Source organism: Chinchilla lanigera, unplaced genomic scaffold, assembly GCF_000276665.1.
Source record: "Chinchilla lanigera isolate Chin_1 unplaced genomic scaffold, ChiLan1.0 scaffold00008, whole genome shotgun sequence".
Taxonomy (NCBI): Eukaryota; Metazoa; Chordata; class Mammalia; order Rodentia; family Chinchillidae; genus Chinchilla; species Chinchilla lanigera.
The window spans coordinates 2,505,094-2,530,754 of NW_004955409.1; the positions used below are offsets into that span (position 1 = coordinate 2,505,094).

General features: G+C 45.8%; 1 protein-coding gene across 4 annotated transcripts in view; it reads left to right on the forward strand.

The window, feature by feature from the left end:
* Myo5a (myosin VA (heavy chain 12, myoxin)) overlaps positions 1-25,446 on the forward strand; it is a 121,037-nt gene extending 95,591 nt beyond the window's left edge. For 3 of the 4 annotated variants that reach the window (XM_013510278.1, XM_013510279.1, XM_013510281.1), the window contains 11 exons: positions 1,506-1,704; positions 3,849-3,923; positions 5,100-5,193; positions 10,386-10,532; positions 12,228-12,382; positions 15,616-15,705; positions 17,968-18,118; positions 19,650-19,932; positions 21,453-21,627; positions 24,185-24,265; positions 24,767-25,446. In XM_013510278.1, the coding sequence (XP_013365732.1) occupies positions 1,506-1,704; positions 3,849-3,923; positions 5,100-5,193; positions 10,386-10,532; positions 12,228-12,382; positions 15,616-15,705; positions 17,968-18,118; positions 19,650-19,932; positions 21,453-21,627; positions 24,185-24,265; positions 24,767-24,919 (1,603 nt within the window). In that variant the 3' untranslated portion in view covers positions 24,920-25,446. The remainder of the gene's footprint in view (positions 1-1,505; positions 1,705-3,848; positions 3,924-5,099; positions 5,194-10,385; positions 10,533-12,227; positions 12,383-15,615; positions 15,706-17,967; positions 18,119-19,649; positions 19,933-21,452; positions 21,628-24,184; positions 24,266-24,766) is intronic. The other variant, XM_013510280.1, reaches the window with a different exon arrangement.
* The last annotated feature ends 215 nt before the right edge of the window (positions 25,447-25,661 follow it).

Below are 25,661 nucleotides of genomic sequence, written 5' to 3' on the forward strand. Positions count from 1 at the left end.
CTGATTAATGGTGAATACCAGAATTACTTCCCCAAGAAATGGTGCTACCTAGAGTTTTTGAATATCTAAATTTGAGTATCTCTCTCTAGAAGTTGATAGGACAGCACCCATTCAACTAGAGCACAAATTACTTCTGAAGGCTCATTCCTGAGCAGCTGCTTGTTTGTACGAAAGATACCTATGGGGTCCAAGTGCCAACGGCAGCGTGGCCACTTTCTCACACAGTATGATGCTCCATAAGAGCAGTGTTGCATGCGTGATGTGGCATTCTGCATGGTTATCGTGAAATTCAGATACAAGAAGCAGTGACTCAGGTTTCTTGTATGTTTACAGTGTAGGAGAACTACCAAACTCCACAAATTTCATATGTTTAAGGGAAGAAAGCAAAATTAAAACAGCAACCTCTTTCCAATAGCTACTCATCTGCTTGCCATACTTGTGTCTTAAAAACTCCATTTTAGTGATTAAAACGCAAAAATATTTAATGTACTATTTGTTCAAGGGTCTTCTGCTTATTCTGCTTTGTTTTAACCATAAATCACTGTCATTAACTTTACAGTGTTGCTGGTTCAAACTCCTTTAAAATTGTGTAATCATTAGAATATTTCCAATCTGCTCTTAACAGTTTGCTTGCATCAATACGTTTTACCCAGCAGTTGGCAACCAAAGCAATTAGAATAAAAGAATGATTTTCTCTCTTCACGTTGGTTAATTCCCAGCCGTGGCTTTGCTTTGTGTCTGAAAAAGGGAAAGGAGTGAGGGTAAGAGCGGGTGCGTGGCGAAGGGGAGCCACACTGAGCCTAGGGGCCTCACTGCTGGAGTTGTTGTGATCTGCTCTGGCACAGCTGGCCGCCTGCTTGCTCCGGGGAGTGAGGGCCGCTGTTGTCCTGTTACTCTGTCCTAAAGCCATGTCTTGTTAGGCTCTGTTACTGAAGTGTCAGTTCATGGGGACAGAGAATGTGGCACAATGCAGAACTGTCTGGATTTGGGTAAATTTGTGTACATTCCACTGTAGCACTTCAGCTTTTCTGTCCCGAGAGTAGAATATAAAAACGGGACCATGTTCTCTTCCTGGAATTAGTAGCTGTCCTCCTCAAAGGCAGATTTAATTAATGAGGAGTTGATGATCTTGCTCTTTATAGTATACTTATTTTGTGGCAGTGATACTGTCCTTGCCAGCGTAAATGCTACTTTGTAAGTATAGCAGGCCAGACTAAAGTTATGTCTTTAAATTTTTAAAGTCATCGTTTCCTGTGAACTTTTCAAAAGAACTGAGACCCTTATGTTTCTCAGGGACCTCAGAACTTTATACGCTTCAGACAGATGCAGATGCTAGAGTATTCGTTTGTATCTCTGGCCCTGATTGGAGTTTCTTGACTTTGCTCAAGTCAGAAGATTCATGAGTACTGCTTTTCCTACTCTAGCAAGGGAACATGAGGCCTCGCACCCACTAGGCAGGGACTTGGGGTGTCCCCTCCCCTTCTTACGGTGTGGCTCCCCCACAGACTCCTGGAGTCCCAGCTGCAGTCGCAGAAGAGGAGCCACGAGAATGAGGCTGAGGCACTTCGTGGGGAGATCCAGAGCCTGAAGGAGGAGAACAACCGGCAGCAGCAGCTGCTGGCCCAGAACCTGCAGCTGCCCCCGGAGGCCCGCATCGAGGCCAGCCTGCAGCACGAGATCACCCGGCTGACCAATGAGAATCTGGTGAGGAGGGCAGGGCCCCACGTGGGCTCCTGGTGTCTTGGTGGTAGATGTCCTGCTCCACATTTTGCACTCCCTACTCTGGCTGAGGCAGGAAAGAGAATAGGAATGTGTGGTCTGAGTGCTCTCCAGGGGCTGCGGAGATCCCTGACCCCATGCTGGGCTTCTGGTGGCTCCAGACCCAGGCGACCTGTTCCCTTCATCAGCCGCACAGGCTCTGCCTTCCCAATAGGTTTCTTACATGATTGCCACAACAGAGACAAGGGATGACTGTGTTTCCATTTGGTCTCTAAGCAGCCACTGAGGCCCGACCAACCTCTGCCCCTTGTAGACAGTAGGGTTGCCCTTGAGGGTGGCACCCTGAGCAGGGGCTTTGGTCAACACTGGTAGGACAAGGGGTACACATTTTTACTCATCCAGGCAGAACTTAGACCATAAGTGAGGATGTTTTCCCTTGCCAGATTCTGAACACTGGCATGGAGTCTCTTCCTTTTCTTTGTTTCTTTTATTTTTTAACTGAAAATTTTTCTAAGTTCTTCCTTTCTCAATCATGTAATAACTTTTATTATAGATTTGTAGTTTTAAAAATCTTATAAGTTTGACAGGTACGGTTACTGCAGTAAAATCACTGAACAGCTACATGTCTATATAACATCTATAATGTAGGGACACCCTGATTTTGAGAAAAGTTGTTTGGTACTATTGGTGATTTATGCCTTTTTTATATTAAGATTCTTAATACAATAACTGTCATACGATAGTTGGAATTTTTCCGAAAATTTAACAATCGGACTCACCCCTCCATTACCCTGTTAGTGATCACTGATACACAAGTAGTTCACTTGGGTCATTCACTCAGCTGTGTTCCTGTGGATTGGAAGCAAAGCCCATGGCTGTTCTGTTTACAGTCATCTTTCTGTGCCAGGCTCCACGGTAGGGTGGGGGAGAGGATGAGGTGGGTATTTGTACTCTTTGCAGTTGGTGGGGGAATCTTCTGAATCATAAAATATTTCTGAAATTGTGTTTCATTGTGTTTGTGTATATTGTTGCTTCAATTAAACTAACAATGCTTTGATGACTGGAAATTGATAAATGACCTGAATCATATAATATTAACTGGTCATTGTACAGATTCTGTGCTTGTAAATGATTGTCTAAAAACACTAGGCGCTTGGTGGATTCATGGACTGTAAATGCTTCTGATAAGAAGGACTAAACTGATAAGCACTTCCCTTGCAGCGTGCCTGTGGTTTTAATTTCCTTGTCAGTTTTTCATAGCTAATGTGGAAATAAGTCAGGTCCTCACATTCTAAATTGGAGGAGTCTGGTTTATGAGTTTGAGGAACCCTTTACAGATCAGCTATTTCTCCTGCCATTATATTGACTGCTAATTCAAGAGCATGGATTTAAACTTCAGTACATGAAATGGTGGACTTCTTCAAACTCATGGTTTCTCAGTTTGTGTTACACATTTCCTTAGGAGGCACTCAGGCAGAATATGAAAGCAGCCTAGATCTGAGTGTCCCTTGAAATTTTTCCTTGCACGGCATCCACCATCCACCCATCCCCAGCACAGACAGAAGGTTTTCTCTTTCCTCCCAAGCAGGCATCCCCCATGCTGCCTCTTCAGCGAGGGCAGGCACAGCAGTGTGAGCTTTGCCCACCCTTGCCACGCCCCTGCAACCCGGAAGGTGCAGCAGCTTGAGTGCCTCAGAGCAGGCAGGGTCTGGAGTCGAAAGACAGGAGGCCCAAGTGACAGCCCGGCCAGATGGCTGTGCTCAGCCCAGCACACCTGTGCTGTGCATCGGCTGAGTGACAGTGTCCTGGCTGGCGCCTGCTCCCTTTGAGAGTGCAAAAAATATGTGTAACTGTAGAGTTAAGACCATCTATACTAGCCGAGGATATAGCTCAGTAGCACAAGTGCTTGCCTGGCAAGCGGAAGGTCCTGAGTTTGATTCCCAGTTACCTGCCTCTAAAAAAAGACCATCCATACTAGAAAAATAAGGTAATGGTAGGTGACAAATCTGAGCCTTTGAGTAGATAATTTCATTGTTCATGTTTCAAATGTTTTTAAATTGGTTTTGCTGAGAGGTTGCCTTCCCACAAAGATGCAAGAAAACAAATATCCATTGTGCCTGTTTTTTCAGTATTTTGAGGAATTATATGCAGATGACCCTAAGAAGTATCAGTCATACCGGATTTCACTTTACAGACGGATGATTGTATGTAAAACCAGTGCTTCTCTTTGTCTTCCTGCTCTTCCTCGCCTCTGTAACTGAAGAGCACACTCTGCCTGCCCTGCCCAGGAGTCTCTTCCAAAAGTTCACAAAACCTGTTTCTCCTCACAGCTGTCTCATAGCCAATGGTGTCACCTTTGTCAGTGTCCTCCTCCATTGTCACGCTTGGTTTGTTATTAACACCAGGCTTACAGTGTGATGGAAGCAAATGTGTTTGAAAGATAAGCTAAAATCCAAGAGAAACAGCTTAACACTTCATTAGAAACTGTTTCCATCAAATCATGGGTGTGGTGTCTAAATCCACTGCTGCCTGAGCTGGAGGATGATGAGTGCTTGTGTTTGGAAGCGTTTTCTTCTCCCACCCTGAGTGACAGCCACAGGCATCCTGATTTGCCTCCTTCTGAGTTCCGGAGCGGTGCTTGTCCACTTCCCTCTTAATGAGGGTGTCACGTGTGCCTGTTGTCTGTGACAGTCCCTTGTCGGAGTCAGTAACCACAGATTCCCATTTTGTTTTTTGCACTGGGCATTCCTAATTACCCCTTTTCTCTGTGTCAGAGCAGTTTCATGGGTGATTTATACAGCTGCTACTTTAGTTCTTCACCCAAGAACAGACCACTCTTTATCCTGTTCTCCAGTTATTTTCTCAAGTTACCTTTTAATCCCTAAAACTTCTTTTCTTGAACTTCAAAGCTGAGGTTAGCATCTCTGGTGAGTATGTCTCATAGAGACCTGCTTCATGCATGGATGTCACCATTCACATATCCTAAAAGCATCCCACGAAACCTTTGGTGCTCTCATCAAAATCCATTTTTGCCCAGCCCTCCTTTATAAGAGCAACTATTCAGCTGGAGGAACAATGAACTCATGCATTCAGTGGTTTTGTCCAAATGTAGCTGCTGGAAAGGACTCTGGTCACCTTCTGCCCATCACACTGGGAAGAATGTTTTAACTGCATCTTGTGTTTTAACCTTTGGCTTTCTTCGTAGCTGTTCCTCCCCTGCCTGCCAGTTTTAGTCAGGTGGTGGCTCCACCAGTGAGCTTTTCTGGAGCTTTTGTGTAAAACTAACAATGATGTTTCTGTGATTCTATGTCTCTTTTCCCTTGGTGCATTTCAGAAGACATATTTTGAACTTTCTGTATATTTCTCATTTTGATCTGTAGGATTTGATGGAACAGCTGGAAAAACAGGATAAGACTGTCCGGAAACTGAAAAAACAACTCAAAGTATTTGCCAAAAAAATTGGCGAACTAGAAGGTATTTAAACATGTTTTTCTGACAGTTGCTATATCTTGGTTTTGTGTTTCTGTGCTAGTGGCCTAAGAGAGGTTTGCATGGGAATCTTAGGGGTAACAACAGAAATGACTTTTGGCACACCTGACCTCTGCAGAGCATAAATTTTCATTTCTGGGTAAAGAAGAATGTTACTTCCTGATAACAGTAAGTTCCAGAGGGAGGACACTCACTCAGCTGACATCTAAGGTGTACCTTCTGTGTGCTCTGTACTGTACTGTGGCACGACGGTTCAGAATGTAGATTCTGGATGCACACTTCTCAGGCTCAAACCCTAGCTCTTCCCTTATTAATCTTACGGTGCTGGGCAGATTCCTGAACCTCTCTCTGCCCCAGTTTTTCCACCTGTTTCATGGGAAGGATTGGTGTCTACCAGACGTGGGTCACGAGGACTGAGTGAGTTAATACGGGTAATACACTTAGAATCATCCCTCATAATAGTAAATACTAAGTACAACTTAGTTGTTAGTATTAGCTGTCCTTAGAAAGATGCAAAGCGGGATACAATAGAGTTCTCAGAGAATGCACAGCCTAATGGAGAAAAAATGAAATAAAAAATATGAATTATAATTGTAAAAGAATAAGATTTTTTAAATATCTCATGATTTCTGAATGATGATAGAAAGACTCCTTGAGAAATCATCAAGGATCAGCTGTTGTAGTTGTCATGAACAAGCAAGTTGGTACGTCTTCCGGTACGTTTTGTTTCACTGAGTTAGGCAGTGACAGGCTCCAGCCAGACCTTAGGCTTTTCCAGCAACCTTCTCGCTGCTCGGGACATTTTAGAGCTCAGTCCCAAAGCTGGAATTGCCTTCAAATCTGTACAAGCTCTTATACAGGCCAAATATGATACTGCTCAGCTGGCCACCCGCCTCGCTCTCTGATGTCACTCTGCGTAGCTCTTGCTTGGCTCCAGGATGAGGACTCCCTGTGACTGATGCTGAGCGAGGCTCACTGCTCCAGCACACCAGCCCTGTCGTGACTGTCCTTTGTCTTCGGCCTGCCAAAATGCTGGGCGTCCTTTGAGGCCATAGACCTCAGGAGTAGCTTCTTCCTATCACCCAGACCGCTGGCCTTCTGGCTCACTTCTGTGACCTTTGTCATGTCATATTTGAGCAGTTTTCCGACTTGAACTGCTGGCTTCCATCACAGACTGTGAGTTTCTGGGCATAGGAATCCTCCTCATTTCTCCTTGTTTTTACAGCATTCAACATCCTGTCTATCATAACCCTTCTGTAAATGTTGAGTAACTGAACAAATTTCAGAAATATTTAGAATGTGGCAACATGGGTGCTTACTGTGGACAGGATATTGCTCCCTCGGATGTGCAAAATCTGAAGTGTTTGTTTACAATCAGAAAATCACTTTGCAGCCACATTTTGTATATAATCCTGTAGCACTGCATGATTTATACATCATGTATCATGTTAAACCTTCTGAACTTCCAGATCATACATATGTACAAGCCTTGATTATTGGCAGAACTCAAAACCCTTTTTTGCAGAAAACTTTCTGCAGTTAACTGTGCACTCATTATGATAATCACATAATAGAGTATTTACTTAAAAACTGATTTAAAGTCATAAACTTGTGAGATTAGTTATTTGTTCAATTCCTAATGGCTCCTTTGACATACATCAGTAATCTAGATAAATAGAAAAGCCATTTATATAAAGTTTTAAATCATTTAGTATTTTTATTATATTTTTAAATTGAAGAGATACATTATATTTCAAGATATGACTAATTTTAAGCTTTTCAGAAAACAATCCTATCAGTTAAACTATCCTGACAGCTACAAAGCTAAAAGCAGCATTTGAGAAAGCAGTTGTTAGATTAAACCAAAGAAGGAAAAGACATACTAGTTCTTGATGCCGGTTATGTTTTGAGTGAGTGTTACGAACCGAGGCCTGGGCGCTGGCTGAGGAGGCGTCCTGGCCCGCTCTCGGGTGGGCATGGAAGCCACAGGCTTCTCTTGCACATCTGTCTTCCTTGTCTGAGCTCCAGGTATACAGGAAGTGATGGTGATATTATGTGGTGAAGCCCTTTCCATAAAGGAAAGTTCGCGCTTGTGTTCTGTAAGTGTGCTGTAACATGCGCACATCCGTCTGGTTTAGAATAGCACAGCTGTCCCTCCTCCTGTGGGATGCATTTAATTAAAGACTTTTTAAAAAGCCAACGGACTTTTTTTTTAAAGTGCCAACATATATATAATTTTTAGCGGAAATTATACAGCAAAATGGGGAGTATTTTGAAGTTTAATCTGCCTTGTGCTGTATTTTAATCCAGGAGCAGGTGCTGAATCTCAGTTTTTATAGTCTAGAGATGTAGACCTCACAGCACCCTAGCGTCAGTTACTTCTGAAAACGAGGCCTGTCCGAAGGTCTGGAAGCCACATGAGAGCTGTCAGGGCCTTGCCTGTGGGCCGTGGGGTGGCAGGAGGAGGAGCCTGGCCTCCAGAGACCTCTGCCTATAGGTCCTTGCCTGACTGTTGAGTTAACCTGAGGTCAAGACCTTCCTGGTTGCCAGAGTGAGAAAAAGGAAATTTTATGTAAAAAGTCATTCTAATGTCCCTTTCCAGGACAGTTAAATTCAGGCTCACTTTCCTGTTGAGTTTATGAGTGAGAATCTAGAGAAGGGCAGCTGGAGTCGCTCCCCGTCTTTCTGAGGATGTCAGTATGGATGGGCCATTTATGCCGCTCTAGCCAAACACATCAGACCGGTGGTTTATTGGTGGGAGAAGCCCATTCACACGGTTCTGAGGATGGACATTCAGGTCCAGCTGCCCACAGGCCCAATGTTGGGGGAGGGCCTGGCTTCTGCTGTCCTCACCTCCGGAGGGGACTGCTCTGGAGAAGAGCACATGGCCTCACTGGTCTCCAGGGGCCCCAGTGGGACACTGATCCCACTGTGGAGTGGGGCTCTCAGGCCTGCCGAGCCAGCGTGCCTCAAGGCCTGCATCTTAAACAACCGTGCAGCAACCTGAGGCTCCTGGAGTGCTTGAGGCTGGCCCAGTGCCCAGGCTTCTCTAGTCCAGGATTTGTATTTTCCTGATGCTGTATAAAGGTTGCCATTTTATATTAAACTGATACCTGTGAGTTTTTATAAAGACTTAAGTCTCTAGGAAAAATTCAGGCAGAAAAATTTCAAAGATGATGGCACATTTTGTCTGACTTTTTTCTATAGAGCCAAAAAATCCCAATTTGAGACTTTGCAAAAGGAAAGTGAAACTTTCTTTTAAAACATGAGCTCTCTTAGAGAAAATATTCATCATATTTCATAAATTCTGAAGTGCCCATGTTTAACATTTTACCATCTTTAAAGTTGTTGATGTAAGCCAGGTATAGTGGTGCAAGCCTATAATCCCACAACTCTGGTAGGCTGAGGCAGGAGGATTGCAAATTCCACCCTAACTGAAGCAATTTAGCAAGGCCCTGTCTCCAAAATTAAAAAAGAAATTCTTTAAGGGTCAGGGGAATGTAGCTCAGTGCAAAGATGTTGGAGTCAATCTCCAATACCACCAAAAAGAAAAAATAACAATTATTTTTATATGATCTATTATAGCTTCATTGACCATGGTTTTCCTCTTTTATTGTACATAAAGTGCATATCTCTAATTAGTGGCATCTTAGATTTTGTAAAACTGGTAGACTTAAAACATCTTTGGGTTACATAGAATCCAAAGATGTGCATTTGTCAGTAAACCTAATTTGTCTCCTCCCAGTTTCCCTCCTTGGAATCACCTCTGTAGCCTTGGTGACCATTAGCATATCTACTAGTCAGGGATTTTATCACTTTTTACACGCAGCTGTCTGAGAGTTGTGGAGGCTGCATCTTCATTAATACTCAGCGTTGTGTCTAAACTGACCCAGAGGTGATTAGTGTGAAACGGGACGGTTGAGTCTCCTCTTCTCCCATGTAGAGGAGTGCATTTTACAGCCGGTCGGGGCTGTCCAGCTACATCGTGCCCAGGGTGCGTGGCTCGATCCATCCAGTTGCAGTCTGATCCTCTGTAGATGTCACAGTGGCGGATGTGGTGACTTCATCTGCACCAGGTTTTCAGCGCTGAGAACTCGGTGTGTGACGCTGCGTCACACGGTGGATGGGTGTCACTGAGTCCAAGCCACCTAAGCGAGAGCCGCAGGTACTGGTGTTCCCTGTGGAGACCTCCCCGCACTAACCCAGGAGCTGCCCTCGCAGCACAGAGCACCGCTGACCCTTGCAGAGCTGGCGCATTAAACTTCTGCTGTCTCTGGCTCTGATCTGCCTTTTGTTTGCCGGCAGTCTTGGGACTTAGTCTGTGCTTAAATAAATCTAACTGCTCCTGCTTCCTGCAGATAAAAACCCTCTTGCTGGCGTGCATCCAGTCTCAGTGATACCGCACACTCCCTTACCTCTCCTGTTTCCCGCTCAGGTCTCAGTTAGGAGAAAAAGCTGAAGGCTTGTTTTTATCCTTAGCCCAGCTTTTCTCCAGTCACTGCCATTGACGGTAGTGACCAGGTTGAGTAGCTGGCAGGGCTGTACCTGGATGGTTACAACTCAATAGCCGGGCATCCAGCTTTCTATTAAACAATAATAGCTATTCATATTAGAGAACAGTTTTTATTTGCCCATGATTTCTTTGGGAATTAGAAGTGGTGAGAGAAAATTGTTTGCCTTTTGAGATCATTCTGCGAAATGATCTGTATTCAGGTCAGCTGGTGTGAAGAAACTGTGAAGTAAATGTTCTTCAGCTTGTAATGACTAGATTCTTCAGCTAATGGTGCCCTCACTACCCCTTTCTAGAATATTGTTGTAATTTTTCCTTGTCTGAGTTAAAGTCCATATGTATTTAACAACTTCTGATTGTTAGAAGTTAGTTAATGAATATGTTAAACTACATACTTCTGGGACATTTATCCTAATAAAGTAAACCTTGTTACAAAAAGAAAAATAGCTTTCAACCAGGTAAGGTTATTTGATAGTAATAATATCAGGCTGTAGTGGCTATCAGAATAACATTTGCTATCTTAAAAATATTTTAAGAGAGGACAGTTAAGTGGTATATATGGCAGGTTTCTATTGTTAGAGTTCATTTGAAAGTTTAGGAACAGGGAAAACTCTCATCTTTTCCATCTGAAAAAAAATTTTCCTCTTCCTTTTTGTTTCTCATGAAGTGGGCCAGATGGAGAACATATCTCCAGGACAAATCATTGATGAACCTATCCGTCCAGTCAACATTCCCAGGAAAGAAAAGGACTTCCAAGGAATGCTGGAGTACAAGAAGGAGGATGAGCAAAAACTTGTTAAGAACCTGATTCTAGGCAAGTACTCTGTGTGACAGGTCTTCCTGCTGGGGGGAGAAAGACTCACTGGTGTTTGAAATATTTAACATGCGGGTCTGTAGTCCTCACTGTGAACTGGACTCCACCGTGCTGTCACTGAGGTGGAAGGGACAGACACGTACCTGGGCCCAACCTGTGACTATCCCAGAGGCCAGGCCTTCTTAGCCTGGCTGTGAGTTGGAGTCAGCCAGGAAGCTTTGCAGAGCATTCATCCATGGCCGCTGTCAGTGTGGATCTCCAGGGAGTAGAGGCAGCCATGTCCAGTACTTTTTCAGAAAAGACCCAGCAAAGAAGGGAAAGATGAGGCAGATGAGAAGGGTAAATACAGCAGGTTAGAGGGATGTTGGGTCGTGGGCAGCCCTGCTGGCTCCATAAGGGGACTTTCAGGGAGTGGTGGCAGCTGAGGAGAGCATACACCCCCGAGAGCCATGAGCTGAAGTACATGACGCTTCTCCCACAACCTCCCCCGGTGCCAGGTGGCAGCGGCGGGGCTGGCAGTTACGCCTGCTGTAGCATCTCCAGGTTCGTGGTGTTAAACTTAGCACTGAGGATGGGTGCAAAGGCGCTTCACTTGCAATGTGATCTTCACTTGACAAAAATATTGGGGAGCCACTGGTCTGGTTTGGGAGTTAAAAGGGTAACAAGTGAAGGCAGGTACATCGTTTTAGGTAAAGTTGTCAGCAAATACTGTGAGAGATGATCTTTGGACAGAGACCAGAGGAAGTAAGGGAGCGAGCCATGGTGCTGTCTTAGGAAGGAGCCTCTGAGACAGAGAAGCAAGCTGCCTGTCAGCCCCAGGGGAGCATGCCTGACCCTTGGAGGCAGCACAGGGACAGCCGTGTGGCTGGGGCAGAGGGGCTGGGCAGGAGCCGGAGGTAGGCCAGGGCACAGGACACACACGGGATTCAGGACTTTGTGATGAGTCTAATGAGAAGCTGCGTGGAGGATTTGCCAAACAGGAGTGACATAATCTGACTGTTTTCATGAAGGAGCACTCTGCTCCATCACAGTGTGGGAAATCCAGCAGTTAGGGTAGGTCAGGGGACTGGGCAGCCGTGACCGGAGTGGTGTCTAGAAAATGCAGGGAGAAGTGGCTGGACTCAGGCTGTGTTTTGTAGGTAGAGCCAGCAGGAGCCGTGGATGGATTAGATGTGTGGTGTGAGCAAAGAAAGGGACCAAAGAAGGTAGATGTAGTGCGGCACACCTACGATCCCAGCGCTGAGGACGCTGAGGCAGGAGGATCACAGGTTCAGACCTGGGTTACATAGTGAGACTTGTTTCAGAGAACAAATGAACAAACAAAAAAGAGTCAAAGAGATGATGAGATTTATAATCTGAGAAACTGAGATGCTGGAACTGCTATTGTCTAATGTAGGGAGAACCAAGGAAGAAGAGATTGTGTGAGGAATCCAGAGTATGGTTTGGAGAGGCTGGGAGACATGTCTCAGCAGGCTCATAGAGAAGGCAGTTGAAGGGAGATCAAGGGGAAGTCAGGGCAGGAGGCAGCAGTCCTGCCTTCTACAGGGCTCCTGCTGTCAGGATTTCTCCCTGAGTCAGCTGTTGAAGCTATGTGTGACTTGCCCTTGTGCCTGAGGGTGACTGCTCCACACCTCCTCTCAAAGGCCAACCCCACGAAGACTCTCAGATTACACAGGTTTGCTTTTCCTTTGCTAGAACTGAAGCCACGTGGCGTGGCGGTCAACTTGATTCCAGGGTTGCCGGCCTACATCCTGTTCATGTGTGTTCGGCACGCTGACTACCTGAATGACGATCAGAAAGTGAGGTCGCTGCTCACATCCACCATCAACAGCATCAAAAAGGTGTTGAAGGTCAGTTCATGGGTGGCAGGTAGCTCTTACGGAGCGCTGGTGAGGATGGCAGCCTGAGGTGCTGTCTTCCTCAGACCCTCGCTCCTTGCCAGCTACCAGCACTGTCCGGTCTTCGCTGAGCACTTCCACTGAGGAAACACTCTCTGGCTGCCTGTCTGTACGCCCTATTTTAAAGCATGGCTCAGGTTGGACAGAGATCAAAATTGATTTGACTATTGCATTTCATGGTGGAGTAAGTTAAATTTCCTCCTGGACAAAAGTGATTTGCTTAAAGGTTTTACGTGGAACTAAATTAAAAGGGTTTCATGGAGACTGTGGTACAGGACAGGGTGCTGCTCTGTCAGTGGCTCCAGGCTCACTGTGTAAAGCCGCCTGGTAGAGCACTGAGACAGTGCTCTGCGACTCACCCTTAGTCTGTGTTTCCTAAACGCCCACTTCCATGTGAGAAGCACAGATGCCCACCAAGGCGAGGCTCGGGAAGGGCAGCAGCGTTGTATAACTGAGCAGAAAGCCCACGCAGATCTGCCGCCCAAGTCGTGACTGGGGAGAGGCACAGCCCGCCTGGCGTGCGGGGATGCAGGGTGGCCAGCTCCAAGGACTCTGCCTCCTGCTGACGTACTCAGTGGGGCCCTCTGCAGCCCTCAGCACCATCCGTCCGTGCAGCCATCTCGCCTTCTCCACCAGACACTCTGCGCTCAGGCACTTACTCTGCATCCTCCCTCCTCTGTGCAGTTACTCTCTGCAGCTGCATTCTGCAGTGCTTACCAAAGCGTGGAGCTCTGCAGGCTTAGCATTCAGAAGCTGGTGAATGTCTTCAGAACATGACTTCATTTCATTTTTGACATATCGATGCTACGTAGCACTTAGACTATAAGTTTTGCTACTTAAGTCAAAACTTCTGCATAGACAAAATAAAAAGATAAAGTGTTTTTCTTTAATCTTAATTTCAAGAAGGCACTTACCAGCTGCGCATAGTGGCACACACCTGCAATCCCAGCACTCTGGGAGGCAGTGTAGCAGGATCACAAATTCCAGCACAACCTGAAGCAGTTAGAAGACCCTTCTTGTAATGAAGAATTAAAAAGGGCTGGCGGGGATATATCTCAGTATGAAAGCCCTGAGGTCAATCCCTCGTACTGCAAATAAAATGTTTTTTAAAAAAGGCATTTATCTAGTTTGACTATTTATCTTACCATATTGTTTAAAGATTTAAAAGGAGCAAGTATTAAGCATAGTACTCTTGATCCCTTTTTAAAGTCGTGTATTTTTTTCACATCCCCATTTTGAATTGAAGTGTGTTTGCATCCCTGTTTTGGTTTCCGCGGTTTTTTCACACGGGTCCTGAAACAGCATAACAAGCCGAGCCATAGGAAAATCCATGTAGTTTTCACTCATAGAGCCTTTTTGCCTATTCAAGCAAAGACTGCAAATAGCTTTGAGCTCATCTTGTTTTCTTTGTGAGGCAGTCAGAACTGATTTGTTTAATTTTGGCCAAATACAGTTTCTTCATTGTAAAAATATTATTTTGGCAAACTCAATCCAGTAGCTTCCTGGGTAGAGTTGGCATTCAGCTTTAAATGTTTTAAAGTTTCCAGAGAAGTAAACGGCCTTTAATTTTGAAGTAATACAGGGCATCTTGGTTAGTGGGTATGGGGCAGGCATCTGTGGTGTTCGTGTGGAAGGAAATTGTAGAGTTAACTTATGTAAAGTGGCTTAGCAAAGGCTGGAGTCCACTAACAGGCACAGATGCTGAGTTATTCTGACATGAAGTCTTCTCCTTGGGTATAAATCAGCTTTACCTGCTAATAGGCCTTCTGGTACTTCCTCAGCATAGGTGCAATTGCATGCTTTCTGTGAAGGCTGTCCTGGGGGTTCTATAGCAAGTACTTCAGTGACTCTGTCCCCTGGCCAGCCTGTGGCCAGCTTTGCCTTCAAATCTGCCCTGTTGGTGTTTGTCAGTGTGGCCCAGTCTCTCGCCCAGTTATAATCCAGGTCTTTACAAGGGGTAAGATTATTTTTATTCAAACCTGCTCTCAGGCCATAGGATGATTTATCTCATGGTAAAATTAGGTCCTCAACTCAGCTGTCCTGTCACAGCTAAAAAGATTAAATTAGACTTCTTATCCTCTAGGGTTTCTTTTTCTTTTCTTTTTTCTTTTTGAGACAGGGTCTTGCTATGCAGTTCAGGCTGGCCTTGAGCTCACTTTTTAGCCCAGGCTGGTCTTGAACTCACAACAATCCTCCTGCCTCAGCCTCCTTAGTGCTAGGGTTATAGGCATGTGCCACCATGCCCAGCTGGGGTTTCTTTCTTAAAATCTTTATAGAAAAATACTCTCCCAAATTTAAAGGTTTTAGTTTGTTTTGTGCTGCTTAACATGGGGAAGTTTACCGATCTAGACAGATGATCCTCTGCAGCAGTCTCCTCCCATGTGTGCCCTGGTCCTGGACACTTCACTGCCCATAGCCACCACAAGGAGTGCACCGCAGGTTCAGGCGGCTTTCACGAGCCCAGGTTCTGCTGTGAGGGGGTGGTGGAGTGGTTAGAGTGTGCAACACCATGCAGGGAGAGAAGCCCGAAAGGTCAAAGCACAGCTAGGTAATGTGAGGCACCTGTGCATTAAAATACGGGTTTTAGCTTCTCCTTCCATGGCTGCCTGTATCCTAGCACATCTGTGTTTCATTCACAAATTAATGAACTCCTGAGCATCATTCCCAGATCCCTGTCTTTGGGCGCAGTCAGTCCTCCTTGCTCCATAGCCCAGCCTGGTGAGGGGCCAGCAGCTTCCGCAAGGGTGCCGCTGAGGGGGCTGCCCAGGCCCCTCTCACTTCCCTCTCAGAGCCTTCATCTCACTGGCCAGGAGACTTAGTCTCACACTCGCTTCCGCATTTTCCTGTTGCAGAATGTATTACTTCTTGTGTGCTCTCCATTCTGACTGCCTTCATTAACCAACCCCGGGGAGCTGAGTCTGGTCTGCCGTGGACTGAGTTCTGTCCCGCACCACGGGGAGCTGGGTCAGCGCTGGCTGGCTGGCGGTGCTCGCTACCAGCAGGGGTGATGCCAGCGGAGAGTCAGGGCTGCAGGCTATGGTGATGGAAGCCCGCAGCAAGACCCCGTGTTATTTCTATAACGGGATGACGGCGGCTGGAGGAAGTGGCCTTCAGGCATCTGTGCAGGTTTTTTTTGGGTTGTTATTTCCCTGTGGAAAAGACAAATTTAGACTTCTCTCTTTCAGAAAAGAGGCGACGATTTTGAGACCGTCTCCTTCTGGCTCTCTAACACATGCCGGTTTCTGCACTGTTTGAAGCAGTACAGTGGAGAAGAGGTGAGAAGACCTTGATTATAAAGCCAGCACGCAGCACTTTCCTTGACCTTTTTAAGGAAAAATTTCAAAGCACAAAATGATTTTGACCATGTGTTGGCAGGTACAGTAATGCCTGCCTATAATCCCACCTACTCAGGAGCCTGAGACGAGTATCCCACATATGGGAGGCTCTTGGCTTCAGTCCCCAGAACTGAGGGGAGGGGCTTTTACTTTTGGGTTAATTTCAAAACCCAAGTGTAGGAGTGGCTTGGAAGTTCAGTGTTTTGTTTGATATTCCTTACCCACAGAACAGTGAGCTGAGGAGTGGGGAGGTTTCTTCCCTCTTAGTTCATAAGAAAGCACAGCAAAAGTGAAATAGGCAGCATCAGTCAGTGAATGGTTACCACAAGCAGGACTTGTATCAGTACAGTGGGCTGTGAAGAGCTAGTGCTGGAATATCTAACTATTTAAAGAAAATCAGTTTTGACTTGCCATAGTACATTAAAGTGATCAGAGATGAGACACAAGTATAAAGGTCATGTGTCTTTTGATGTGTCCTAAAATCTCTGTTGCTTTTGTGTGTAATGATGTGCTCATTATTTGTTTGGTACACATCAATATATTTTAAAATTTTAGAACATACTAATAGTTATTGCTTGTTAAGGACTGTATATAGCCCGTTATACATTAGGTTGTTAATGTTATTTAATATTATAAAGGCCCCACGCAGTAAGAATTAAAACCCAGTTTTGCCGAGGAGGAGGCCAAAACTCAGGCAGGCTCATCAACTCAGCTACATGCGCCTGGCCATAAAAGGGATCTGGGACTTGGCCTGTGGCCCCAACCCACTTCCTTCCATGCCTGCCCACCCTGTGGGCAGTGTCTGACACCAGAGAAAGAGGGCAGTCCTGTAGGTGACAGGGAGCACGGAGATGAGCTTGACACCCGAGCAGAGCAGAATCCCCAGAAAAGCCCAGCATTAACTGGCTGGCAGCCCTGCCCTGTTAGTCCCTGCTGGAGACGGTGTTGCTGAGGAACGTGTAGGGAGGCAGGTACTTGACCGAAGGCAGAATCTGGGGTGTGAGCAGTTGCATCCGTTGGCCAGGGCTAAGTAGCAGTGGTTCTGATGCAGAGGACTGGAGGAAGCGCCATCCGGACACCACCATGTGGAGGGCCCATTTCCACCTCAGATTGGAGGGCTAGACGTCACTGTAGTCGTGCAATATGATGGAAGGAAACTTCTTGTTTATTTAGCAATCTCTGTAGCAATTGGTCTCCTTCAAGGGGATTGTATATGCCCTTGGGTACAGTGCTTATGAGTAGGACTGTATTTAATGAGCTGACAGTAACAGGTTACTCCTCCAATACTGAAGTATTTGCCGAAGATCCGCGACTTCAAAAATGAAGCATTCCTGGTTTTTTTTTTTTTTTTTTTTTTTCCTTAAATTCCCCAACTTGTTTTGTTGATTCTACTATTGGAAGGGCTTAAGCACCGGTTTGCCAAGTTTGTTGTGATTTAAAGCTAGGAAGGGGAATGACAGATGCAGACAGGAGCATGGCAGCATTGGAGTACTGTCCTGCCACTGTGTGAGCTCTGGGGAGAGAAGTTGACCACCAGATACGGCAGGACGACAGGAGGTTCTGATGCTGCTCTACAAGCGGTGGTCAAAAAACGTAGTGCATGTTCACATATTCACAATTTGTTATAGGAAAAGACACATTGCCATGAACAGTGAGGTAAGTATATTCAAAGGAAGAGAAGGCTGGGGGTATAGCTCAGCGGCCCAAGCACCTGCCTGGCAAATGTGGGGTCCTGAGTTTGATCCCCATTCAAAAAAAAGAAAAAATTGATGTCAAAGGACGGGAGAGGATGTTGAAGGGGTTAATGACAATGTGTCTTTTACTGTGATAAATTTTATTTAAACATTCACTATAGTTTTTGATCATACCTGGTTGATCAACCATTTTATGGCAATTCCTATCAAAAACAATGGAGTGTGTCTTCCTCCACCTTATTCACCGGATATGACACCCTGTGACTTCTGGCTCTTCCAAAAGTCAAAGTGAAAGGAAACATTTTAAGTTGATTCAGGACCTTGGGCAGCCAGGACATCACAACTAAAGGCACTCAAAAGAGGACTGCAGAGCTGCTGTAGAGATTGTCAAGAATGATAGGATGAGTGTATAGGAAGCCAGGGGAGCGCTTTGGAGAGAATTCGCGGCGGTGTGTCTTTCATTGTAGTGGGTTCTTTTTCAGTGTCAGCATTCACTGTGTCTCTCCAGGGCTTCATGAAGCACAACACATCCCGCCAGAATGAGCACTGCCTCACCAACTTCGACCTGGCAGAGTACCGGCAGGTGCTGAGTGACCTGGCCATCCAGATCTACCAGCAGCTTGTGCGGGTGCTGGAGAACATCCTGCAGCCCATGATCGGTAAGACCCGGGCCTGTGTTCACACAGAGAATGTAGAGTAGGAGGGAGACGCAGGCCTGAAATGAGCCAGGGGTTCTGGGGCCCCAGCCATGCTTACCCAGCATGCAAAACGCACTGCTTCCCCATGCTGGAGACCGCAGGCCTGGCTCCCACCCGAGTCCCCAGCTCTGAGATTGGATTCAGCTTGTACCCTGCCCAGTTTCTAAAACCACTCTGAACGCTGGATTGGGCTGTGCTGTGCAGTGCTTCTGAGAGGCCTTGGGAAGCCAAGGCGGCTGGAAGGCTTCGCTCTGCCTGGGTGGGGTGAGCTGTGCAGCTCCTGGAAATGTTCAGGGGGGTTGGGTTACAGCAGCGGTCTCCCCTTGGCTGCTTGGTGTGCGTGTATGTGCACATGCATTCCTTTTTATGTACACTCAACTAAATGTGTGAGCCCAGGCAGTTGTCTTTGTATTTGCACTCATCCCAGGGTCCGGGGCTTCTCTGCTGTGTCCGCTGACTATTCTTTTGGCGTGAGTAGCAGGTATGACTAGGAATCAGGAGCCATATGCATGTTGCAGGCTGCTAATTTAAATGAATTGAATTTTTAAAAAACTTTTTCAAGTTACCAACACTGGTATCTTTAGGCAGATTATGAGCAGGCTCTTAAAGCTACCGCTTGCTAACCTTTCTTTCCTCAAACTGCTTCATTATTCCGCCTCAGGGCGCATAGCGTTCCCTTCTTGTGGGCCCAGTTAAGCAGCAAGAGACACAGTAGGTAAGGAATCCATGCAAGACAGCAGTGGTTTCTTCTTTTGCTGCTAAAGTTCAGGAATTTAGAGCTACCTGGCTTGGCTGAAGTGCAGGAGCTAGCATAGAGGCCAGAAAGTCAGCTGGGGCCAATCCTTCCTCTGCTTTTACCCCATCTCCCTGGATCTCCCCGGGTGAAGCAGCCGTGTGGCTCTAGGGTGTCCCTCGATTCCCCACCATCGGCCATCTGACAGCAGCAGTGTGTCTGTATCCTTTGCAGTTGGGGGAAGCTGAGGTTAGCACAGCAGATGTAAAAACACACCAGGTTGGGCTGCAGTTTCAGAACTCCTCGGCCCAGTGTTGGGAAGCACAGTGTGTGTGTTGGGGCAGCAAGGTGGTGAGGAGCCAGGGCAGGGAGGGGCTGAGCTCCCTTCCCCAGGTCTTCTTCCTCCAGAAGTACAGTCTTGTACTTCCAGGTGCCACGTCTGCCCTTTCCTTCTTGTCTGTTCTGGGAATCAAGTATGGAGAATGCTTAACTTAACTCTGATACCTCTCAAAAACCCACCCGAGATGCCATGTGTTTGTGCTGTCACAAAGCCACTGGTCTTACGTTAGAAAATATGGCTGGCAGAAGAGTATGTATTGCCATGTGATTTCCTTATTTAAGAATTAATTCATTAACGTTGAAATCCAGAGCTCTTGTGGGTAAAGCCCTCTCCCTCCCTTGACTCTCAGGTCTCTCCTGGCTGCATGTGTGCTCACAGTCAGGTTTCCCCGCAGTCTCGTAACAGTTTGCTCCCCTCAGTCTCAGGCATGCTGGAGCATGAGACAATCCAGGGTGTGTCCGGCGTGAAGCCGACGGGGCTGCGGAAGCGCACCTCCAGCATCGCCGATGAGGGCACCTACACGCTGGACTCCATCCTGCGGCAGCTCAACTCCTTCCACTCGGTCATGTGCCAGCACGGCATGGACCCTGAGCTCATCAAGCAGGTGGTCAGGCAGATGTTCTACATCATCGGGGCTGTCACGCTCAACAACCTCCTCCTGCGGAAAGACATGTGCTCCTGGAGCAAAGGCATGCAGATCAGGTGAGCGCCCGGGACTGTGGTGAAGGCTTCCGGGTCCTCAGCCTAGGGGGAGCCAAGACACACACAGATGCCACTGTTGCTTGCTTCTTGTGTGTGTAACTGGACAGTAGGAAAACAGCACAGGGTAATAAAGACGTGCAATGTGTAACTGCTCTTGGAAATGCACTTACAAAATACCTTCTTGTACCTAAGGAAAGAGGATCAGACCCAATAGATGTTTTATAAACACTCAAATATGCCCCTGCTGTATTTAAGAAAACTGTATTCCATTTTATATCCAACTACCCTTTAGCATAACCTCACTGTAATCGAGCTGGTGGGTTTTTTTGCAAATATTTACTTTAAAACACCTAGAATGTTCAGAGTAGGAAGGAGGTGATTTCCTACAGGTGTTTAGTACTCACTTTCAGGACACTGCTGTTCTTTTCATGTTTCCCATTCTGACCCATGGACTTGGGGTTACCTAAGGTCAAACCTTCCACTTGGGCAGCAAGGCTTCTTCCTCAGCCAGCTCTGTGTGAAACTGCCCAGTGTAATGTCCAAAGGCCTCCTGTTTGCCTGGGACTGAGTTCCAGTTCTCCATTTACCTTAGTCTGAGTTTGAGACCCTCTGTCACCTGGCTGGCGACCTCCTAACACCTTAACATCTGTGTACACTGGAGTCTTTGTCTCTTCCAAGGGTCCTCCCGTATGTCCCTGGGCCTCCTCAGGCCACCGTCCCTCTCACCCTGGGCCTTGGTTAAAGAGCCTTGAGCACAGATATCGTGGGGGATCTGGTCACTCTGTTTCTGTACCAGTATCCGACACCCATAGTTTGAAGGAGGTTTATTTGGCTGAGGGTTTCAGGAGTTGCTGTCCATGGTCGGCTGGCTCCAAGGCAGGGACGTGGTGGCAGAAGGGCCTGGTGGAACAAGGCTGCTCACCTCACGGCAGCTGGGAAGCAGAGCAGGGATAGAGCGTCCACTCTCGAGGTGGACCCTGTCTCCTAGCTGCATGTTCAGCTGTGAGCCCCAGCGGGTCATCCAGGGTCAAGCGCAGCACCGCATGGTTCAGCCAACTTTTCAGGTCTCTTAACCCAGCAGGGTGGCGGGTAAAGTGAACTGGGGCAGTTACTTGGTCTGGGGTTTGCCTTAAAGAGAGTACTGAAGGGTTACTGAGCCTCACCCAGAAATTGTAAGAGAAGCTAGCAAGTGTGTTTGCCAACTGCTCAGGAAGGACAGAGCCGTAGTATAGGATCCATTTGGTTTATAGCAAGTCTTAGAAGTTCTGCTAAAAGGAATTCATTTTCATGTCCTATTAAATTTTCTTGTCAGTTAATCTTACATAATTGCAATTATAAACCTCATGACTATAATGACAAATTTCTAAGCACAGCTGATTAGACTTAAGAAAATTGAAGAAAAATACTGCCTGTCATTTTAACTGACAAGGCCACTCACACAAAATGAAGACATTTTTGACAGTGCTCACCAAATCTGCACTCTCTGCCCACCACCCCTTGTGTCTCTGTCTCTGTTATAGATACAATGTCAGTCAACTGGAAGAATGGCTCCGTGACAAGAATCTGATGAACAGCGGGGCCAAAGAAACCCTAGAGCCGCTCATCCAGGCTGCTCAGCTTCTGCAGGTGAAAAAGAAGACAGACGATGATGCAGAAGCCATTTGCTCCATGTGCAGCGCTCTCACCACTGCCCAGGTAAGGCACCTGCCCACCAGGAAGTGCGCCTCCACCAGCACGTGCTCCAGAGGAGTCAGGAGGTCTGTGGTGACCTAACCCCTCTGTGACAGAGAAGACATGTCTACACAGGCCTTGCGTAAAGGAAGTTTTACCAGAAATGAGTACAAGTCAGTGTGAGTCATGGAGGTCTATAGTTAGGCACAGGCAGTGTTGTGCCCATGGTGTACAATTTTCCAGGCCAGGGAAAACCATAGATAAAACCGGGCCCCTGTTTTCCTGGACTAAACATTCCTGGTGCTTCTATCCATAATCTCCTTTTCCATATTATTTGATAATGGAATGATTCTTTAAGACTTCTGTCTTCTAAAGTATACAATTCATGTTCCTTCAGTTCTGGAAATGACTCTCTGGGAGTCCATCACCAGGCACCATGCTTGTTGCTGGGGACAATATTAAGTAAATAATGAAAAATCTCTGCCTTCAAGGAGCTTCCAGTTGAGTAGGGAAGACAGAGGCATCTGGCAGACTCTACTATAGAGGTTCTGGAACATTCTGTAGTCAGAGGACCAGCAGAAGTGCTGAGGGGGACAGCTGGCATCAAGCTGAGTGTGGAACTGCAGAAATAGGAGGAGGGCAGCCCAACAGTGTGAGACCAAGCATCAGCACAAATTTGCCAGTTTCTCTTGTGCTTAGCTAATTTCTGTGTTGATTCTTCAGCCTCCTTAATGGCGTCACTTATAACCAAAATCTCAAGTTGTGACCAGTATAATTAAACTTAGTAAGTGGTTGGAATCTTATTTATATAAGAATAATGGAGAATCACACTACGAAAGAATGGTCTTAAGAGTTCCCCCATTTCTGCCAACTGTGGTGAGCAAGAGCACACTGGGGAAAACCTGACCCTGGAGAATATACTCCAGTACTTTCAGCTACTTTAAGCACATAAAAGGGGTGATCAAAATATACAGTGAATGTTTGAATTCTAAAAATTGATTACAGTAAAAGAGACATTTCCATTAATCCCCCTAAAATCCTCTCCCTTCCTTTGAACACCTACCTGGCCTATCATTTTTGCCACATTCTGAAGCAGCTCTGAAGTTCTCTTTCCTGAGTCTCTAAAATGAAACCAAAAATACAGTGAATGGTGCCACTGAGCGCCGTCCGAAGGAAAGGCAGCTAGTGAAAACGCAACGCTGTGTCCTCGTCCACCTTAGTCACTGGATCTGGCTCTGCGCAACTCTGGCTCTACCCCAAGGTCAAAATGACCACAAAAGGTCAATATTTTGAATCAATGTGAGACATCAAAGCAGCCACCACAGCCAACTAAAGTTATTCAGGAAATAGGACTTGCAGAATGGCTTCAGAAAGTGGAAGAGAATGATGAAATCAGTGTGTTTGAGGTGAGGGGGATGATTTTGAGGAATTAATGACAGTGTGTCTTTTACTATGATTCTTTTTTAATTTACACATTCGTTGAACTTTTTGAGCACACCTCGTATTTCATAGAATGGAGTAGGCCTGTAAGTCAGTTACTTAGCAAGTAGCCTCTGAGGGGCTGGTCCCTGTCAGTGTGTCACTTACCGGCCTGAGACACAGGCCTGATTTCTCATTTCATCTCACTGGTGCTTGCTGTACCTCAGCATTGTCCTACAGTCAGTGTTTTATTTTTAGTGTAGTTAGTTAAAGTCGTCACATACTTAAATTAAAATTGGCTAGTGACCTCTAGTGTACTGGATGGCGCAGCTTTAGATAGTACCTTGAAAATGAAATCTTTCTCTGCCTTATACAGAAAATGGCTTGTTTTCCCCAGAAAAGACTCATGGCAGTTACACAAAAGAAACTCACCTGACATCTTTTAAAAGCTCTTCTTACCCTCTAATGAACTGGTTAATTTTTTAGGGCCTTTTTTGTTATTCGTGAAAGTATGATTTTAAAAAGACCATTCAAAAGAAATATATAATTCTATTATTTTTAATATGACCAGATATATTTTAGATGAACAGACAAGTTGCAGAATAGCATTTTTTAATGTTGCTTTCCCCTTAATAGAATTAATAAAGATAACCCTATTTATATGAAAATAGCCTAAGCCAGAATACAGCCCCAAACGGTTTCTGAGGACAAGGTCAACAGGTGCTATTCTGGGAGCCTGGCAGAATGGGGCAGGCACCTCTGCTTTTCATCTTCTACAGTAGGTCCCAACTTAGGAGCATTCGAGTTGTGAACTTTCACAGGTGTCCTATGTAAGACTCACTTTTTTGGCTTAGGAACAGGTGGGATTCACGAACAATTCTCCCAGGTGGAACTCATTCATAAGTTGAGGACTTACTGTAGTCCTTTGTAACACGTGAATGGTTTTCTAAACTTATATTGCTTCTTTAAATGTTGTGCGCATATTCTGCTAATAGGTGTCTTGTAAAGATGCAGTAACAGGGGCAAATGTGCACATCACTTCCCCTCCCTGAACCTCCCAACTAGGACTGGAAACTCTGCCCACACCCATCAACATCCCAGAATCTAAGTCCCCGCTGTGTTTTTGACAACACGAGAACTCTGATCTTCTCTTCTCTCACAGATTGTCAAAGTGTTGAACCTGTACACCCCAGTTAACGAGTTTGAAGAGAGAGTCTCTGTATCGTTTATCCGTACTATACAGGTGAGTGTGCTGTACAGGTAAGCGTTCCCAGCTCGCTCGCTCTCTGACTCACCAACAGCACAGTCTCTTGCTTTTCTGCTGGTGCTGGGGATAGAACCCAGCTCCTCCCACATGATAGGCGAGCACTTGACCACTGAGCTGCAGCCCAGCCCTACGCCCTTTTTAAGTTTACTTTATTCTGAGACAGGCTGGATTCGATTTTGTGATCCTCCTGCCTCAGCCGCTGAGTAGGATTTCAGGTGGGGCCATCATGCCTTGCTCAATGCCATCTTCTGAATGGAAATTTTATGATGTTAGTGAAGGATGCTGTTTTTAGCATGTGTTATCTTAGTCACAGTACACTAACTTCTTTGGTAAAAGTTTATTAAGTCATTGAAGTGATTTTAAAACAAAGGTAAATGTCCCTCATTAGTTGAGGATATTTTGGTAGAAATTCTGGCAGAAATAGTCTTATGGATTTGAAGAACTGATGCCCTGTTTATCTTTTTTTCATCTTCTCAGATGCGTTTACGAGACAGGAAAGACTCTCCTCAGCTGCTCATGGATGCTAAGCACATCTTTCCTGTCACCTTTCCTTTCAACCCATCCTCCCTCGCCCTGGAGACCATCCAGATCCCCGCCAGCCTGGGCCTGAGCTTCATCTCACGGGTCTAACAGCTGTGACTGGGCAGGTGTAGACAGACAGTGTGTTTATTGCCTAAATAAGAACCATTACTTCCAGCAAGCTACTGAAAGTACCTTTTTAAAGCAAAAGTACTGACTGGCTCTCAGACGAGCAGGTAACTGGAATCCTCCTAGAATGCATTCGTCATCTTTGGTAGAAAGATGGGCTCCTTTGTGCTCTGTTCCGTCGAGAGCAGCACTCACCCTTGGTCAGGGAGGTGTTCTGCATTTACATGCAGCTGAATGATGAGCGGAAGGAAGAGGATAGGAAAGAAAAGGAGGAGCAAAATGCATTTTCAGCTGCCAGCATTTATTCAAAATCCTTCGCACTGCTTTTAAGTAGTATAAAAACATAAACTCCATATATACAAGCTCTTGTTAGGAAGGCACCAACAAAGAACCTCTGCATGAAACAGAAGAATTAGAAAAAACGGTGCTGATACATATCAGTTTAGGAATTAGCTACGTTGGTACTGTCACACTGGATCAAAGAAATAAACTGGCCATATGTAAAGTAACTTGTCAAGAAATGTCCTGATGTGTGTCCCTATGACGTAGAGATGCTGAAAGAATGTTGAACTTGCTATCAGCATAGGTGTCCACTTGTACTGTAGCTTATTGAGCATCTTAAATTGCTGCTACATACCTTCTCCTTAAGTGTAAATGATATTCTTAGTAAGTACTACAACAATAAGCTTCTCTTTTCTCTGTTTACAATTCAGTTAGATGTTGG